This window comes from Podarcis muralis, chromosome 14 (assembly GCF_964188315.1).
Source record: "Podarcis muralis chromosome 14, rPodMur119.hap1.1, whole genome shotgun sequence".
NCBI lineage: Eukaryota > Metazoa > Chordata > Lepidosauria > Squamata > Lacertidae > Podarcis > Podarcis muralis.
In genome coordinates, this window is record NC_135668.1 from 4,848,399 (window position 1) to 4,868,313 (window position 19,915).

Here is a 19,915-nt window from a genome sequence, read left to right on the forward strand (position 1 = left end):
TTACCCTACAATGGAGGGTGGAATAAAAACACTGACCCTTCAGCTGGATAAATGCATTAGAAACAAATGCATTGCACAATATACACATTATAAGTGCACTGTAACCCCTGACGGTCCTAAAGCTTTTATGCTCAGGAATCACACAGAGCCTGAGAGCAAGGCTAGCCCAGATCCCCCCAAAAAACAACCAGCCGATTTACAATTAAGGACCGGGAACATTCCTCCCCACCACCACTTGAGACAATGCATAACAGACGATTAAAAATGCAGTCTTAAAGTGGGGCTCAGAGCCCCCAGTTACCCTAAAGGTAAAGGTAAAGGTACCCCTGCCCATACGGGCCAGTCTTGCCAGACTCTAGGGTTGTGCGCTCATCTCACTCTAGAGGCCGGGAGCCAGCGCTGTCCGCAGACACTTCCGGGTCACGTGGCCAGCGTGACAAGCTGCATCTGGCGAGCCAGCGCAGCACACGGAAACGCCGTTTACCTTCCCGCCAGTAAGCGGTCCCTATTTATCTACTTGCACCCGGGGGTGCTTTCGAACTGCTAGGTTGGCAGGCGCTGGGACCAAGCAGCGGGAGCGCACCCCGCCGCGGGGATTCGAACCGCCAACCTTTCGATCGGCAAGCCCTAGGCGCTGAGGCTTTTACCCACAGTGCCACCCGCGTCCCAGTTACCCTAGGGAATCTTAAATAAGATCCCAGACTGAGAAAGACAATTTTTGCAATTTTACAGTTTAGGTTAAAAGTTGCTGGTAGGCAGCTCTCTCTCCATTAGAGAGCTGAAATATTCCTGCGCTGCCCCTCGCAGGAAGACACAAAACTTGTCCCTGAAACCTTGTTATCAGGTTTACAATACAAATTACAATATGAACAGCACTTCCAGAATATCCACTACACCAGAGGCATTCAAGATTTTTGAGTCCACGACTCCCTTGGCCAACTACATTCTTTCTGCAGCACCCGTGTGGGTCTCAGGAGCCTAGTTATGTCACCCCCTGCGTGTCAAGCTGGCAGCCTTTCACCCTTTTTCAAACACCCTCCCTTGCAGTGTTCCCTCAGCCTCCTCTCCTCTCTTCTCTGGAGTCCTCTGGGCAGCTGCTGCTGACCCCCCGGTCTCCGAGCTGCCCCCAAAGAGAGGTGCCTCTTCACACTGCCCCACAGGGGCCTGGGAAGCACCCCCTGGCCAGCCCCAGAGGCATCGTTCACCTGGGGAGCTTATAACCAGGGCTGCTGAACAAACAGATGTGCAAGACTTTGGGAGGCAGAGGCACAAGAGGGCATCAGAAGAGGGAAGGAAGGAAAGAGGGACAGAGGCCAGTGTTGCCCATGGCACTCCTGACCAACATTCAAGGCACCCCAGGGTGCCACGGCACAATGGTTGAAAAGCACTGCACTACACCATAGCCATATTAACTCATATTTTGCTCAGGACTAACATCAGACAAATTACAGTTTATTCACTTTCAGGAAGCTTCCTGCCAATCTAACCCACCAAACAGGCTAAGCACATTGTAGGCAAACAGAACACAATCCATCCTTCCAGCAGTCCTAAAGATGACATCAAAGGACCTTTCCACAAGGGTGAAGTTTGAGCAAACATCACAGAAAGCGAGCAATAAATCAGGCAATAAATGCCTGAAAACAGGGCTACTTTAGCCCCAAATGAACTAGCCTATTTACAATGAGAGAGTCCTAAGCTACATATTTTAAGCATTGTCTTTCTACTTACAGTCACTTTCTGGAAACTTTCTACAGCCACTTGCAGGAAACCTTTCTATGACCACTTTCAGAAAAACTTCCTGAGGACCTTTTGTCCCTTCTGCCACAACTCACACCTTTCTTCTTCATGGCACTTCAATCCAATAGCCTCAGACTGAAGAAAAAAAAAAACATGAACCAGCTTGGGAAAGTTCCTGGGTAGTAGGGGACTGGGTGGGTATCAGACAGACACGATTCCAGCAAAACTGGCAATAGAATGGGGACCAACCTCTTGAATTGCATCCGTCTGTAATCTGACAACATATTAGGTTTCAAAGCTAAACAAAGCAACAACATACTACAGCCATGTGAATTCTGGGTGTGTTCAGTTATTAGTGTTACCAGAAAATAGGGGGGTGACTTCTGATGGCCCAACTTCCCAAATTTGTTACCGGTCAGAGATTAATGAGCTGAGGCAGAAATCTGGTGAAAGCAAAGCTGATCTTTTATTATCTGTTGCAACAGAGTTCTCACCCCCTCCCCTGTCAGAAGGTGAAAGACCCCGAACAAAGAAAAAACAACTCTTTTTAAAGGTTTGCATTTTGGCATGGAGAAGGACATCCCCTTTTGCAAACGTCAGAAATACATCACATGTAAGAGGCTCAGGCAGTTCAAGGTGTGACAGTCCTGAGGATTAGCAAGTTGGTTCCAGATCCTTGGAACAAAGTCACATTCCCAAAGCCACACAGTTCAGCTAGGTCAAGACAGGTGGTGTTTAGCCTCTCGTAAAACACTTGGTTCGTCTGGGGGAGGAAAGCACAGCGTCATGGACTCTCCTCAGGTTCCACGTTTTTGCTCGCCACAGCTCCACAGGTGGAATTTTGGTTTTCATTAAGAGCTCTACCCTTTGCAGACATCCTCATCCACAGTATGCACTGATATCAGTTTTATACCGTGTTATTTATTGTATCAAAACATTTTTTTCTAATCTACTGCCTGGTTCATTAATCACACCTTTTTAGTTGATCAAAGTTTGGCTTCTCAATCTGTCTGATCAATCAATTAAAATTTACAGCCATGTATACAGAACCACATGCCAGAAACACCTTTTAAAGGGTTGAAACGAAGTTTGATTCAGAGTAGACATATTAACTTATCGCCTTTTAAAGGGTGGGGGTGTTGTTTTTGCTTCTTACTATTTTGCTTCTTACTTTTTTGGTTTTATATTTTAAACCACCCTGTGATCCTCAGATGAAGAGTGGTATAGAAATACAATCAATCAGTCAATCAATCAATCAATCAATCAGTCATGTTCAGTAACTTAAGTGCATAATTAATGCTGAGTAAAACTTAGTTGAATACCACAATCACTTGGGAGCCACATTTTGCATTTCTTTAAGCTTGACATTATTCATTCTCAAATTATTCATTTGTCAAACTGTGATCTGTGCCATTTGACTCTAGAATGCCATTCATTTTCAAACCTGACCACAGGGGACCAAAAGGCTTGTTTCAGTCTCCAAAGCTGTCTGTGGGAACACAATATGAAGTTCCAAACCATGTCTTCAGGCTTCCATCAGAGGGACACATCCGGATTCCCACAACAATCAGCTCCCTGCACCATGTCTTTAGAGAGGGGATGTTTGTTGAACTGGTTTATCTGTCAACTTATTGGGACAAAGGTTTGTTTGTAGATTCAGAACATGCAATTGTGTTATTGCAAGGGTCACAAGATCCCACACTGCAATGAAAGTCCTTTTCTCTCCACAACTGTGGTATGTAAGGCTTCCCTATATATCATTTTACAACATTTCTTCTGGACACAAAGACACTTGTCCTAGACGCTATCAGCAGAAAGCGCCCCCCTCCCATCTGCTGCCACTCCTAGCAGGCCATCTCAAGAGCCATCCATCACATCCTGCTCTCCTGAAGCTCCCAGAGGCAGCTGGGCTTGCTGAGGGGACCTTCATGTGGCTCATTCCCCATTGGTCAAATTGGTCAAACTCCCACTTGACGACCTTTTGGTTGCATGGTTGCTTATTGCAAAGTCTGTACTCTCCCTAGTCTCCTTGCGTTGGTTGAAAACAAAACAATCCATGGGCATTGGCAGTGCCAGATTTACACATAAGCTAAACAAGCTATATCTTTGGGCACCACTCTCTTGGGGGCCCCTAAAAAAATTAAAGGGAAAAAACACCTGGATGTACATGTCCAAAATATAAGATAAAAATAAAATAAAATAAAGCCTACGTACACCAACAGTGTTTTGTGTTGTGTAGGCTCCTAGGATGTAAGTCATGGGCCCCGCCTGCTAGCCTGCTCCTAAAATATCACTTGCTCCTTTCTATCTATAGGGTGCCTACATTCTGCTTGTCTAATAGCAGACAAGAGAAGTGGACTGAATTAAGCATGGACTGGTGGCATGGAAACATGTGCAAATGGCTTTGGATACCTGTTAGGGCCATAAATGACCATATGGCATATATTCAACACAAAAAACAGCAACCATTTGTTGTGGACAAAGGACAGCTGGACATAGAAAGGGCCTCTTCACCTTCAGGAGCTCAGGGCCTCAACAAACCTAAATCCGGCCCTGGACAAAGGCCGCCCAGCTTAGTCCAGGGACCGGGCGCAGGATGCCCGCCTGGCGGCGCGGACCTCGGTGCGTTCAAGTCTCCCTCCCTGGAGCCGGGCTCCAACGCGCAGCCAAAGCTCCGCTCTCGGGTCAGGTCTGGCCCGGAGGGATTGGGGAGGAGAGCGGGTGGAAGGAAGCCGCGTCGCTGCCCCTTCTCCCGCTCCGGGAGCGGCCAGCTCCTTCCCGCCCGGCCTCGGCTCTGCTCCAAAGGAGAGCCGGAAAGGCGCAGCGGCGCCCGCCTCTCTTGCGCGCTCCCTCTCGCGCACTCGCAGGTCTGGCCCGGGAAGCCGAGAGGAGCAGCGTCGCGGGGTGGGCGTACACGGCCCCGCGGCGTGCGCGGCCCCGGCGCAAACAAATGTGGGTGCCCCGCTGCCCCTTCCTGGGGAATGTTGTGGGCGCTGGAGCAGTGAATGGACAATAAAACATCAAGTAACTTTTAAAAGAGAAACGCGAGAGGGAAACACCAGCAAGCTAATAGCAGACAAGAGAGCGGGACTGAATTAAGCATCTCCAATATTGTGAGCCGCCCGGAGATCTTGTGGTGAAGGGCGGTATATAAAACTACACGCGTCCAACCTCAAAGGAATCCAAGCAGCAGGGAGGCCAAGGATGCCCATCGCCACCTGCGCCATGAGACAGCCCTGAGCTGGATAAGGTTCTCCGTGTGGCCAGCCATCTGCCTAACCAGTAGGAAGATAAGCAATCCTGGCCATGGTTGGAAGCTGGTCTAGATCTGTGGCCTTGTATTACTGGACTCCACTTCCCAGCAGCCCCAGCCAGCATGGCCAGGGATGGTGGAAGTTGTCATTCAGCAGGCTGGATAATAAGGAAAATAAAAAGCACAAAACCGGAAGCAATAATCTCAGTTAAAAAGCCCAAGTGGGGTGGATGGTGGGCAGCTCTGCTTGGGAAAAGCATTCCATAAATGGGGCTACCACCAAGAGGGCCCTCACCCAAGTTGCCCCTCCAATGATGATGATCTCAGCACAGAGGCAGGCTGGTGTTCGTTCAGGTATTCTGTTCCCCGCACTTGGAGACTTTCAGCACCAGTACTCTGAGCTGTCATTGCTTATGACAATTGCAACCAGCCACCCTGCCCCCTCCATCCACCCTGATCTCCCCAGTCATGCAGGCACTCCTAGACATGGCAGTTGCTTGCAGCTGAATATCTGATGCTCAAGGTGGGCTTTATATGGAACACAAATCATAGGGATGCACTGGTGAAATCACTATATTTGCTCTGTCTGCGTGCGCTGGAAAGGCTGGCCGTCTAGTTAAAAAGGGAGCAAGTGAGGTAAGAGAGAAAGGAGAGGTCCTGCTTGGATTTCTCACACACTGTGCCTGGCTATCCCTCGCCCTGAAGCTGGATCCCTCCATAAATAGCCTCTTCTGTAATAACAAAGCTGCTTCTATGGCTTCAGTTCTTTTTTTGCTGTTGTTGTGACATGCTTTTTCTTACCAATGTCACAAGGGAAGCTGAGAGGCACTGGGCTCATCCACACTTGTTTGTCCCATGATTTCTAGGCATGAGTCCCCAAAGTTTTTCTTTTTGCATGCCAAGGCCCTGTGACCCACTCACTCCCTGTATGATGGAAGAACCATACAAGACAGCAGAATATAGGTTTGGGTTCAGATAGGTCTCAACTTTATTGGATGCAGATGTGAACAGTTTGGCATAGGCGAAGCCATTTAATCAACTCTAGCCCGTCTGCTGGGAGTGTATCTAAGGGGAAACCACAACATGGGGCCCCCTAAGACTTACATCAAATAGAGGCACCCCCTAAGGGGTCCCCGCTGGAGGAGTTCTATGTCCCTAACCCCCATCTCGGCGTTGGACAAACGCAAGTCCTCATGGATCCCTTTAATGGGATACCCTTAACCAAGGTAACCCTAATGTCTCAACAAATGAAACTGACCTGTGGAAAGTGTAACTTGAAAAAAGAGACATTGTGCATACCTTTGTAAACCAAGAAAACTTTAATAAAAATATTTTTTAAAAATACAACAACCAAGGAGGGGCAGGTGGAGGCTACAACCTCCCCTCCAGGCTCCAGCCAAAACTAAGGCTTACCCAGTTCCTAACCTCACAAAGAGTTGTGATGATTGCTGTGAGGTAGGTGAAAAGCAAATGGCCAGTGCCAGTTTGCCAAATGGAAAAAATCCTGCCCGGCTCTGAATACAACAGCCAATAATGTCCCTAGCAAGGCCTTAGGATGAAAGAAAAGCACATGAAAAAGGGGAGGAACGGTGGCAGATCCAACAGAGAAACTGAGGAGGAATGATGGGCTTACTTCAATTCCCCCCCCCCCCCAGGAGACGAATCCAAGCAAGGCCCATTGGCTGGTTGAGCCCACCCCCTGGGGAATCCCTGGACCCAGCCCTGCCTGCCATAGGCCAATCTGCAGGCAACCTGCAGCCCTCCCCAGTGGGCTGCTGGATCGCTGACCAGGCTCATGGTCAGGCCACAATGCAACCTGATCATTCAGGGTAAGTGGACTTGTCCTGCCACTTTCCCTGGGAAAACCTGCTGACCCAGAACAAATGTCAATCAGGTTTTCTGCAGATTAATGTTTTGTTCCGATTCAGTAGTAAACTATGGGTTTTCCCAGGGAAAGTGGTAAGACAAAATAAAAGCCTTTCAGACCCATGCTGAGAAATCACAATGCAAGCAGAAAAAAATCCTAGGACAAAAAGTAGTGTTGATGAGCCCCCAAGGTCTGCTTTTTGCTAGGCGACCATAGGCTACATCTCTAGGTTGATTGCTGCTCTTCTTAAGGGCATTTTAGCCTTGAAAACCCACCACATTGTGAAGCTCCTGTTCAGTCACAAGAGCTAGAGTCCTGTTTTAGCAAGGAGGGAGGGAGGGAGGGGCTGCTCAGTGCAGAAAAGCCCTCTGTGTTTGCATGCAGGACCCCTTATTGTTGGTGTCTGGTGAGTTTTTTTGTTCTTTTTTTAAGAAATAATTTTTATTGATTTTAACATATAAATTATAAAATGTACCACAAAACTTATCACTTATACAATCTTTTTAGACTTCCATCAGCACCTCTGATGATCCACCGTTTTAACCACTTCTTATGCATTTCTTAACTTTATATTGCCTTTACATCTCTTAACGAATCATCCTTCCCCTTCTTCCATTTTTGCAATACTTCCAATAATACTCCTCACAAAACTTCTTGCAAACCTACAAACGTCGTCTGATCTTCACAAATACTTTTCAAATTGTCCATAAATTTACTCCAGTCTTCCGTGAATTTCTGGTCCTGCCGGTTTCGAATCCTTCCTGTTAGTTTATCTAGTTCTGCATAATCCATTAACTTCATCCTCCATTCTTCAATCGTCGGTAATTCTTCTTGCTTCCATTTTTGGGCCAATAATATTCTTGCTGATGTTATTTTTTTGTTTTTTGTTCTTGGGATAAGACAAAAGGCAGGTGGTGGGTGAGGAGGAGTTTGGATTTGGTAGACCTTCCTGTTAACACAGTGCCCGGGCCAGGCTCATTTCTAACCAGCCACTTGAATGCAGGTAGTGTCGGCAGGTTGGCCTGGACTGTAGTGAATTAGGTGGGAAGAAAACTGGGTTTGTACATTTTGGCTCCGTGTTTTAGGAAGAACCAAGAGAGAGGTTGCATTATTGGTATCCTGGAGTGCCAACTCTTCCCAACTGGCTTAAACATAGACTGAGGGTCTTCTTTCTTAGACCTAAGAAACGGTTCCTTTCTCTCAAAGGCTCTTTGAGGATTCAGCTGGTGATCCGCCAACTAGGACATAGTGCATCTGTGTACACCCAGGCAGCTCAGCTGTGTGCAGAGGGGAAAGTTAGCACCCCTCTCCAATCACAGGGGTTCTGTGTATCAAGTTAGGGTCGATAGGAAGTGCTGTAATGATTTTGCCAAATGTCGGGTCCTGGGGGTGTGCGAATTCTCCAGAGATGGGGGTGTGGTCAACATGGTTTCTAGTTTTGGGCCAAAAGGTCTGTCCCTGTCCAAAAGGATGGGATAAATGGAGTAGACTGTGGATTTAAGAGAGTTCTAGTATAATATGTTTCTATACTCAGTGCAAATGACTATGTGAGCCATGTAGGGCCCCATTTTAGGCAGGAGGACCACAATAGAACCCTCTCCCAGTTCTTTTGCATGGCAATCTGCATCTGGTGCTAATAATTCAGGCCAGGTGGCTTTGAGCAGCAGGTTACTGGACACAGCCAAGCACAGGAAAGGCAGGTAGTTTGGGAGAGTGAACGTAACACATTTGGGAAGTTGGTGTCCAGCTACTCTCATGGTCATCAGACTTTCCTTAGACTTGGTGGAGGGAGATATGACTTCTAGAGACTGGGAGGTGAATAGATTGAGAAGGTGGACAGTGGTGCCTCCACTCAGTGCCATTCAGTATGTTTCTCCCACAACAGAACTGAGCATGTGGATACAACATTGAGACTTTGTGGGACCACAACATTCCCTTGCTTGGGTTCCTGCAACAACTGGTGGGTCTGTTACTGCTTTTTTAATCTTATTTTTTAATAACAATAAGGTCAAGGCAGTGAGGTGAACTTCTGGGTGCTAAAATCTACATTCAGTATGTCTTCCTGCTTACCAAGTCTTTGGACTGAAAAGGCCAAAGCAAAAAGCTTTTGATTCTGAGCAAAGGGGCTGCATGAATGACTAGATGCTTTACAAATGGTGACCCAAAACTTAATGTGGCTTTCATTTGACATTTCCACGGCTTTTCAAAAACAAACAGCAAGGGAAACCTAATCCCACAGCCAAGGCACCTTTGCCTTTTTATAGCAGGGAGCAAAATATGGGTGGATGCTGAAAGGTAGACCAAGTTATTCATTTAAGGTTTGGGGCTTCTGGCAACTATCATTACTAAAGTGTTGCTTGGTTAAAAATGGGCTTCGGTGAAAGGCTTGCTGTGTGGGTCGCCTGGAACTCTCAAAGGAAGGGATTCTGGCACCTGACTGTGCTGAGGCATGGGAGGTGGCCAGGAAGACTCCCAATATGGCCGGTTTGCTCATGAGCACAAATGGACATTATTTCAAGAAACAGAGCTCTGTGAACAGGAAAGACACATTCTTCATAGTCACTGCAAGTAAAATAAATTGCTCTAACTGGCCACAGTTCCGCTTATTCAAATGAATGGGTTTGAGTGTCCTTAAATCTGTTTAAGGACACTCATACTCATTCATTTGAATAAGCTTATGTGCATTCAATAGTACTGGATTGTGGCCATTCTGTTTATCTGATATTGTTTTACTGAGCCTACTTTTACTGTTCTTTAAAAGTCTCTAGCTGCCTCTGATCCTGGTATATCACCATCCCTATTTCTCCCTATTTTTACATTTCACAATGCATCATCATCATGGTGTCAGGGGCTAGCACTGTAATTCTTTAGGGTTCAGTTCCATACCCTGGGTTGAACCCTGGTGTTTAGCACGTCAGTGTAAGGTGAATGTGCACTTGTATATTTCACTCAGTACAGCTGCACAAGTATAACGTAAGGAAGTGTGATAGCATTTTATAAGAGCCAGCTCTAACATTATACAGAGTAAGATGGCTGCTGGGGTGCAAGGAGCAGCAGTGAGGTGTTGGGAGACAGAGCTGTGTGTGCCATTCTCCCTCAGGTACTGTGGGGGTTGCTGTCCTGTTGCCAGCACTGAAGATTCCGCAACCAATTAGACAGTTCACTTTTTCTTCAATGCAGAAAACAAGCACCCACTTCCCTTCGGAATCAGTAAAGGAGGAACACACAGCATCATGCAGCAGACAGTGGAGTAGAAGGGAAGAGCCTGGCTGCAAATCTTGACATGGCAATGAGGTGTATACAAGGGCATCCCTATTTGCATCCATGAAGCGCTGGAGGAGAGATGCAGATTTAGGATATATTGGTTTTGGCACAGGTGTTCTGTGAAAATCGAGCTGAGACAGATTCTTTTTTAGAAAGTGTCTTGACCTGGAGAACTGAGTGGTTTCAACTCCATTGGAGGAATGTCTCACTAGCATTTGATTCATGTAATGTAGCTGCTCCCATAATCAATTGGGCTGTTGTCACATGGAACTCCAAAGCACAATGTGGTTTCTTATCTGTTGTGCTGTCATGAAATAGTGCCTGGTCTTGTGGCAAAGTATTGTGGCCCAGCAAGTGTTTATTGATGACTACAGCAAAGATGAAGAGTCTGGTTTGCAAGGTTAACCACAGGGAAGCACCTCCATTGTTGTTGTTTAGTCGTTTAGTCGTGTCCGACTCTTCGTGACCCCATGGACCAGAGCATGCCAGGCACTCCTGTCTTCCACTGCCTCCCGCAGTTTGGTCAGGCTCGTGTTTGTAGCTTCGAGAACATTGCCCAACCATCTCGTCCTCTGTCGTCCCCTTCTCCTTGTGCCCTCCATCTTTCCCAACATCAGGGTCTTTTCCAGGGAGTCTTCTCTTCTCATGAGGTGGCCAAAGTCTTGGAGCCTCAGCTTCAGGATCTGTCCTTCCAGTGAGCACTCAGGGCTGATTTCCTTAAGAATGGATAAGTTTGATCTTCTTGCAGTCCATGGGACTCTCATGAATCTCCTCCAGCACAATAATTCAAAAGCATCAATTCTTCGGCAATCAGCCTTCTTGATGGTCCAGCTAGCACCTCCATTAGTGTTCTCTTTATTCTGATCTCCAGCTAGCCCCCTTTCCTCACCCCACTGATCTTTCTGCACCCCATCATGCTAGTGACACCTAACACTCTCTTCTCTTTGCAGCCTCTCTTCATTTTTCTCTCCACCCCCCATCTCACAAGTCTCTGCATGGCTGAGCTTAAGGATAAATGTCCTAATGGCAAGAGTTGTCCAACGCTAAGTTGCCTGACTGCCTTGGGAGGTGGAGGTAATTACTTCACTTGAGGTAATTAAAGGGAAGCTAGGCCAGAGATGCTGTAGTTGCCTTTCTGCATTGCAGACCCTTCACTGAGGAAGGGGCTTGGACTAAATGTCCCTTCCAATGCTGTATGATTCTGTATGTTTCCATCTTGAAAGTGCTCCCAACTTTATCAGGCACCCCTGGATCCAGAGAGAGGAGCAGCAATGCAGACACAGGTATGCAGGCATTCTCCCACATTAGGTGGGCTTAAGCAGCCCTTAAATGTTTCCACAAAGATGCGAGAAAGGACTGCAGATTGAAGGGGTCCTCAGATTGGTGCCAACCCCCCCCCAAAAAAAAACAACAACCACACGGTAGGATGGATGCAAGCTGAGCTGGCTCATGTTCAAAAGAGGCACCATTACTGGAAACACCCAGGAACTTGGTGGGGAAGGCTGTGAATGGTGGCATGGCTGGGTTGGACCAGTGAGGCCCTTCCAAACCCCTGGGTGCCTCAGCCAGGGCCTGACTGAGGATTTGAGGATGGGGTTGTAACTGGCCTGCTTTAGCACCAGCAGTGTCAAATGTTTCAAACACAATACGGGGAAGAGCTGACTGATGAGTTGGCTAAACAAAGAATTGAACCAACACAGTCCATGCTGGCAGCCCCTGTGGTTTACAAGGAAACACATGGCTACAAAAATAGCACCGTCTGTAAGAGTATTTTGGCAACAGTTTTGTTTAGGATAGAGGAAAAGTGGCCAAGTTTGTATATAGGTGCAACTCAGCCAACTAAATGGCTGGTGTGTGGTTTTTAAAGGGAATGCAACATTCTTCTGTCTGTCTTGAATATTTTGGGTGCTCTTTACAGCATGTTGTACGCTGAAAGAAAATTATATGAAAATGATGTACCGGTGGTATCTGACTCCTACTAAGTTATCCAAAATGTATAGAACAAGCACCAATATTTGTTGGAAGTGCAAAGAAAGGGAGGGTACCTTTTATCATATGTGGTGGTCATGTAAGATAACAAAGTCTTTTTGGGAATTGATATATAATGAATTGGAAAAAAATGTTTAAAATAACATTTGTTAAAAAACCAAAAGCATTTCTATTAGGAATTAAAGGTTCCGATATCCCAAAAGACCAGAAATGACTATTTATGTATGTGACAACAGCTGCAAGGATGCTACTAGCCCAAAGATGGAAAGAACCAACAGTACCGACCAAGGAAGAATGGCAAGTTAAATTGCTGGAATATGCTGAAATGGCAAAACTGACTGGGAGACTCAGGAATCAAGATAATGACTTTAAAAAAGAATTGGAAAAATTCATAACTTACTTAGGAGACCATTGAATGACTGAAACTTTATTTGCGTCAGCCATAGGCCATAGCAACAAAAGAACATTGCAATATACACAGAACAGAAACAAAAAGGCAATTATATAAAACACAGATTATATAAAACACAAATAGTGGATCTTATTCTGATTTCCCCAGCTAAAAACCCTGCAACCTTTGCTGTCACCTGCTCTTCTTGATCTGCCAAGAGAAAGGACACTGTGGCAGTGGTTGGGTGACCCAGAATGGACAATAAAAGAGGGGTGATAATCTCATTCCTCAAGTCTTTATAAAGAGTGCAAGTCAGAAGGGCATGCGCCACCGATTCTGTGCTGCCATCTCCACAGGGACATTAGCGTTTTTCGTGAGGAATCTGTTGGAATCATCCCTCAAGTACAGCCGAGGGCAATACATTCAATCTTGCGAGAGTAAAAACACGTCTATATTTTGGAATTGCTAGGTTATGTAGATAGGGCGCCAGAGAATCAAAATGGGAAGGTGGATTTATGGCATGCCTTTCTTTGGTGTCATTACAGATAAGGAGTGAGCTGTACATAGCAAACAAGCAAAGGGGAAATGGCTGCTGAGCAGCACCCACCATTGTGAGGCCTGAGGTGATGATGATGCCGCTCCAGCTGCTGTTATTGGCTGTGGACATCCTGTGATGTCGCATAAGCACACGGAAGTTCAGTGGATATACAAAAGCAGCCCAAAGGGAAAGCCCAAGGCAAAAGCTTGAAGAGGACACGATGGACAACAGCTGTGTTATTCAGTACTTGGTGGTCTTCTTCTGCATGGAGGCGAAGTGGCAAATGGAAGGAGGCCATCATCCATCAATGAGATTCTGTGGAGCAACGAGAAGGCAAGTGTACCTGCTGAGCAGGACCGCAGCTTGAAAGTGGCAGATATCCATGGTTGGAAGCTGGTAATGGGCCTGGCAGAAGCTGTGATTAGCATGTGGAAGCCTGGGATGCTGCAGGGCTAAAGGAGGCTGAAGTTTGTGCATGTAAGCTGGTTGAAATTCACCTTCAGAAGGCCATTGACAAAAGCTGTGTGGATATTTGTGCGTTGACGCTGGGGTAAGTATGAATGGAGAGAGTGGACATAGGTTACCCACCAGACATGGTATGCCTGAGAATTGCATGTTCAGATAGCGGTGTAGGCTGCCCTCCAGGCTCTGGGCAAATGAACCACTGGATATTCATGGGTGGAAGCCAGCAGAGGTTGGCAGGCTGGCCAGTGGAGGTGGCTGAATGATAACTGTTGAATGAGGGCCATTCCCCTCACCGTATCTGTGTTTGCCTTTCATGGATGTTACAAGCCGACGAGGCTTTCCCCAAAAGCAGCAATGAAGGGAACAGCAGAGCTTAAGCAAGCCATCTTTTACTTCTAAATCAAGGTATTTCTAAATACATCTAAGTAATGTTCATGACATTCCCCTTTCCAGTACCAGGATAGGAGGCTGTGCAGATGCATCCCTAAGCAGTTGCCACGGGCTACAAACTTCCTGTGATGTCACAAATGGACAGAGTGGCTGAAGGGGAAGATGCAGTTACTAGTGGGAGGTGGCAGGAAGAAGGGAGAAACCCCAATAGAAGGTTCAGGGGCGGTTGGGGTAGGTAGGCAGGGCCAGCTGGATATGCATAAGTTGAATATGGGCTGGCTCCCTTCTGACTACTTGCGTTGACATCATTTTGTTCTCTCAGGGCTCCTGTACCTGTCTTGCCTAGATCACAAGTAATTTTGAGAGAATCAAAGCAACATAAAACAATGCAGGCATTTAGGAAATTACACATCTAAAAGCTCAGCAAAATTCCGAAGCGAGAAAGGAAACTCTCAGATCTTTGCTTAAATCTTCTAAAAACAATTTCATAGCTGCTTTCTCAAATGCAGCTCCAATAACCAGTATGGGTTGACATTTATTCGTGCAAAATGCTCTGCACAACTGCCAGCAAATTAATATATTTTATATAATTACTATTAAAAATATATATGCAGAAACAGCCGTGTGCACCTTGGTAAGAGCCCCAGCCCTTTAACGGTTCCTGTATGAATTTGGGGGGGCCTCCTTAGGGCCACCTCCAGAGGATCCAATCTAATTGTCAACAGATTCCCAGCAAATTTAGATGGAGAGGCTGAGCCACCCCGCCTGAAGCCCTCAAGAATGCAGATGGAGAAAGGTCCAAGCTCGGGCTGCAAGCCAATGACAAAATCCATGCCCAGTTGCTATGTTGCTCCAGAATAAAGGACTGCTCATGAATAAGGGTTCTTCTCAGGAGGAAGGATTCTCTGCTGCTAAGGTTGAGGATAGGTGGTCCCTCCTTTGAGCCACCTGGTTGCTGGAAAGGTAAGATCTCTGGCTCCTGAGCATAGCCAGGACAAGGACACCCACTTGTCATCATCAGATTCGGAATGAATTGTATCAACAACAGTTCCTAGGCAGTCCCTGCAAGTGCGCACTCTCAGGAGAAAATGCTGGAAACCACAAGAAACTTCCAGAAGAGTGTTACCTGTGATGCAAATTTGTGAGTTCACAAAACACAGCCTATCACTCAGTTGGTTGCCAGATATGTCACTAAAATGTGCCATATCATCACCCAAGTGACCTCAGTGAGCATTTCAATTTCAAGCGTTCTGATTATTTCTACTTTTAGTTAAGTATTTTTATTTATTAACTTGATGGGGGAGCAGCTGCCCCCTGGCTACACCCATGTTCTGGTTCCCTAACTGTGAAACCTGGCTCTTTTGACTTACACTTAGATTTGATTTCCTCAGTTGTTTAGTCCTAGGCTGTCTTCTCTCTTCCTTTATTAATACGATATATTTTTCATTTACCTTCCCAGTTACTTAGAATACTTTGTAAAACAGGCATAGGCAAACTCGTACCTCCAGATGTTTTGGGACTACAATTCCCATCATCCCTGACCACTGGTCCTGTTAGCTAGGGATGATGGGAGTTGTGGTCCCAAAACATCTGGAGGGCCGAGTTTGCCTATGCCTGGTGTAAAAGCTGATTATCAGAATAGAATATCTGAAAGTGTATTCCAAAACCAGAAATTTCAACTTACCAAACAGTTTTCAATGACTTTAGACCATCTCGTTTTTCACGGATTACCACTGAAAGATGCAGAAATAACAGCAATGCACAATGAATTAGTTTGTTAAGTGAAGGCACTTCAGTGTCTAAAAAAAGTATGAGTTCTGGAGCATGTGCCTGGCGCCCCCTAGTGCTCAGCAGTGGAAATAGTATGGGAGAAAATGTATTTTCTTTGGAGACCAATGCCCACAGCTACCATGCTTGAAAGGCTTCAAAATTCAGCTGCTGGAACCGAAGGTCCTCTCCTCAGTGTTATTTCAAAAGGTCACTTCCTCCACTGTGATTGCATTGGTTCTAAATATACATCACTTTCCCACAAAAAAAGTACCCGAGGCAGTTTACTCAGGGGGGGGTTGTAGCTCAGTGAGAAAACACTTGCTTTGCATGCAAAAGGTCACAGCTACTTCAGGTAGGTCAGCATAACTGGTGGGTTGGAAATCCCTGTGATGGAAGGGGAGGCAAGTAGAAACCTCTTAAGCCTCTTTTTTATAATTATTATTATTTACACAAAAGTGCCTTGCGCAGTAGGCCAGTTACATTAAAAAGACTGTCCAGTAATGCTGGACCCCTACAGCGCCCTCTGACAAAGATGGATTTTTGGACCCTAAGCAAATATTTAACCAGGGACCCTGAGATAGCATCTAGTATACTTAACTTTCTCCAGGGCTTTTCCCGCTTATAAACAACCATCTCTCTGGGTCTGAGCAACCTGCATTTTTTTGGCATCCCCTTCTGTAGCATGAACCAAGTGACTTATGTTCATGGGAGATTTTACATTAATCCTGCAAGTCTGCAACAATATATGCAAGATCCCAAAGCCAAACTTTATGTAGTTTATTAAGAATGAAGAAGAAAGGAAGATGACACCCTCCTGGTCAGCGTCTACATTGAAGCTCCAAAGTCTGACCCCACGTGAGAGATTTATATAATTTGAACCCGTAGCTGGCTGGCCTAATATCTAAATTCCTCCCACCTGTTAAGCTAGTCCAAAACACAGGGGCCAGCATACTTAATTAACTCTGCAATTGCACTACTACTGGCAGGCACTCAGCCTCTAGCCGGGCCATGTGGATCTTCCCAAATCCTGCTGCTACTTATTATTAGAGCACAAACAGTACATCAAAACAATTAAGCAAACCAAAAATCATTGACAGTCCCAAAGAGATTGTACCAATAAGCCAGTGTTTCCCAACCTTTTTTGGGCAAAGGCACACTTGTTTGATGAAAAAAATCTCAAGGCACATCACCATTACAGCCCCGTGACGTCAGCGCGCAGCGTCACGCCGGGAGGGAAGGGCGCCGGGGCGCTGCTGCTGCCACCGCCGCTCCCGGCAGGCATGGGCCCAGCTGAGGCGGCGGCGGCTGTTGTGGTGGTGGCGGCGATAGCGGGCGGAGGAGGGGGCGGCGGCGGGGCCGAGGTGGCCGGCGGCGGCGGGGGAGGCGGCGGCGGGTGGAGCAGGAGGGCGGCCGAGGCCGGTGAGGGAGGAGGGTTGCCCGGGGCTTGAGGAGCCGTCGCCGGGAGTTGCTGCTGCTGTTGTTGCTGCTGCTGCCCGGACATGCCGGCCTCCTCCTCGTCCGCTGTCTCGCGCTCCTCCCTTTTGCGCGCGCTGCCCTGCCGCCGCCCCATTGGCCGGGTCGTGTCAGCTGATCCTGTGTTATTTCCTGTGTGTGTGTGTGAGGGGAGAATGGAGAGAGAAACCTCAGCACCACCACCGCGGAGCCGCCCCCGGCTCGACGCGGATCCTCGCCGCCACCGCCCCGCCTCTCGCCGCCCGACTCGCCAGCCTCCCTCCCACGGCACACCAGGCAACGTCTCGCGGCACACTAGTGTGCCGCGGAACACCGGTTGGGAAACACTGCAATAAGCAATGAGGTTGTTGGCATTCATTTGTCCCAAGAGACAATGAAGCGTGCCTCCAGGGGTGAAGCCAAACCACTGTGTTAGCAACATTGAAGTGACCTCCCTGGGGCTCAAGCCTGGGCAGTGCGTAGGAAGGTCCTGGGCTGTCCAGACATCAGTCTCACTGATGTGGTCCAAAGGAAAGCAGAACAATACATTTGGCAGCAGCCTGGCTGCAATAGTTGCTGGAAGGAGGCATACAAGAGGCCATGCAACTATCTTGGTGACTCCACTCCATGTAGTGTTTACTCCCCAGCCTTTTTCTCTCTCCTGAAAATATCCCAAAAGGCAGCAGCGGTTTCAGATCAGATTTTCCTTCTCCTAGATTGGCAACTTTCCCAGGTTGATGAGTCACATTTCTCCCTAAGCAATGAGGAAGAATTGTATAAACCAATTGACCTATCTCCTCTAAATACAAAATTTTCCCGGCATAGGTTTCCCTTACAATTGATTACTTCAAGACTTGATTACTGCAATGAGCTCTATGTGGGGCTTCCCTTATGCTTGATCTGTAAGCTGCAGTTTGTGCAGAATCACTTCAAAAGAAAACTTTTATAAAGTAATTTTTAGATGGTACCTGACCCCCACTATCCTCAAACAGTGTTGTGTAGTGGTTAGAGTGCTGGATTAGGACCTGGGAGGCCAGAGCACAAATCCTTATTCACCCACTTGGTGACTTTGGCAGACACTCACTCTTGGCTTAACCTACCTCACGGTGTTGTTGAGAGGTAGAAATGTGTGTGCTAGGTTGACTTCTTTGGAGAAAAGGAGGGATATAAATGTAGTAATAAATAAAATCATAAAGTCATATTTGTCAAGGTTCAAATGATGTGTCTTGTAAAGAAGTGGAAGTGGGTGCCAGGCACACCTCACTGGGGACATCATCAACAACAAAAATGTTTGTTTTTGTGCCTTCTGCTCAACCCCTTTCATTGATTTGTTTTAGCTGCTAAATTATTCAGCTGCTGTTATCTACTTCTGGTAAATTTGATTAATTGGATTTTACTGCATTTTAAATTGTGATTGTTTTAACTTGTTTTGTTGTGCATGTGTTTGTGTGTGGGAAATGTCTTGATAATCATTTTCAGCTACCATTATAAGGCGACCACTAGCAGCAATTGCGGAAACTAATAATAATTTAAAAAGGGAGAAGTCTGATTGCGATGCCTTCATCTCAGGATTAGCGCAAGGCGGGAGGGATGGCAGAGAGGACAAGGCGCGTTTTCTGCTCCGTCCCCCTAGCGGCGAAAGGGGGAACAGCAGGAGCTACGTAGAGCCGTCGCTGGGAAAGCCGAACCAGGCGGTGGGAAGACAAACCCGGAGCCTGGATTCCTGGGCGAAGCGAGTGGTGGGGAAGGAAGGGGCGGGGCCTGAGCGCCGTCAAACTCCCCGAGAGACAAAGCCAAGAGCCGCTCATTTCCGGTTCCCATTCGCGCCACATAAACAACACCAAGAGGCCGAGCGGGGAGCTGCTCGACTCGCCCCCTCAAACTCTGCCTTTTTGGGCCGAGGGCTCCTTTCGCCTCGCCTTCCCGTAACCACGATTCCGGAAGCTCCGTGAGGCGGCGGCGGCGGGAGCTCTCGAAGTTGGGGGGTTGGGGTGGTCCTCCGGGACGGGGACCTCGCCGTGAGAAGCGGCAGAAGGAAAGGGCCGCCGCCGCCGCCGCCTGTGAGGAAGACCGCGATGGCGGCCGGGCGCTGAGGTGCCGGCCGGCGCAGGCGCCGTAGCGGCGCTACCCCGCGCGCGAGAGAAAAGGCGGAGCGAGCGCTGCTCTCCAGGCCCCGGCCTGCCCCCTCCCCCCCCCCCCCCCGCTCAGTCCCGGCCTGCGCTTCGTCTCGCCCGCCTCACGTCGCGCCCCGGCCCTTCGCCGCCGCCATGGAGTGCCCTCACCTCGGCGCCAGCGTCTGCCTGGCGCCCGACTCGGCCAAGTTCCCTCAGGGCTCGCCCTCCTCGTGGTGCTGCAGCGGTGAGTGGGGGCGGGCGGGGGGGGGGCGGCTGACAGGCACCTTCCTCTTCCTCGCTCCCCTCCCCCTCCCAACCCCGCTCCTTTGTTCCAGGGACACGTCCAGGCCCTTCGCCCGCCCGGCTTTATTTAAACACCCGTCTCCCCCCCCGGCAACAAAAAGATCTCTGGGATTTTGCTCTTCCCGCGACCCCTCCCTCTCTCGAGTCCGTCCTTATTCCCCTTCCCTGTTGCTTCAGGGGCCTTCGCTTTCTCCACTAGCTTTGCCTCCTCTTGCCCCTCGCCCCGCCCTTTCCTGCACCTTGCACGCCAGAGCAACAAAGAGGGGGGGCAGCACCCCGAAGAGGCACCGCGTCTCCCTTGGTCTCGCTTGGGCTTTTCCCTGCCTTCAAGTTGTGGTAACCCTTGACAGGCTCTGCCTCGTGGCCGTTGCCTCACTTCCCC

The 19,915-nt window shown here is 48.0% G+C and overlaps 2 protein-coding genes and 1 long non-coding RNA gene across 6 annotated transcripts in view; 1 reads left to right on the forward strand and 2 right to left on the reverse strand.

The window, feature by feature from the left end:
* CA12 (carbonic anhydrase 12) overlaps nt 1-4,584 on the reverse strand; it is a 35,592-nt gene extending 31,008 nt beyond the window's left edge. For all 3 annotated transcript variants that reach the window (XM_028706418.2, XM_028706417.2, XM_028706416.2), the window contains exon 1: nt 4,252-4,584. The gene's annotated coding sequence lies outside the window, so the exon portion shown is untranslated. The remainder of the gene's footprint in view (nt 1-4,251) is intronic.
* A 7,933-nt stretch (nt 4,585-12,517) lies between these two features.
* LOC144325505 (uncharacterized) lies at nt 12,518-19,539 on the reverse strand. Its single transcript, XR_013390659.1, has 3 exons — nt 19,399-19,539; nt 15,579-15,627; nt 12,518-14,236 (listed from the first exon to the last, which is right to left on the reverse strand). It is a non-coding gene; the product is annotated as an uncharacterized LOC144325505 (long non-coding RNA).
* Nucleotides 18,925-19,915, forward strand: part of USP3 (ubiquitin specific peptidase 3) — a 37,308-nt gene continuing 36,317 nt past the window's right edge. Inside the window, exon 1 of one of the 2 annotated variants that reach the window (XM_077918963.1) lies at nt 18,925-19,474. In XM_077918963.1, coding sequence (XP_077775089.1) covers nt 19,384-19,474 — 91 coding nt within the window. In that variant the 5' untranslated portion in view covers nt 18,925-19,383. The remainder of the gene's footprint in view (nt 19,475-19,915) is intronic. The other variant, XM_028707220.2, reaches the window with a different exon arrangement.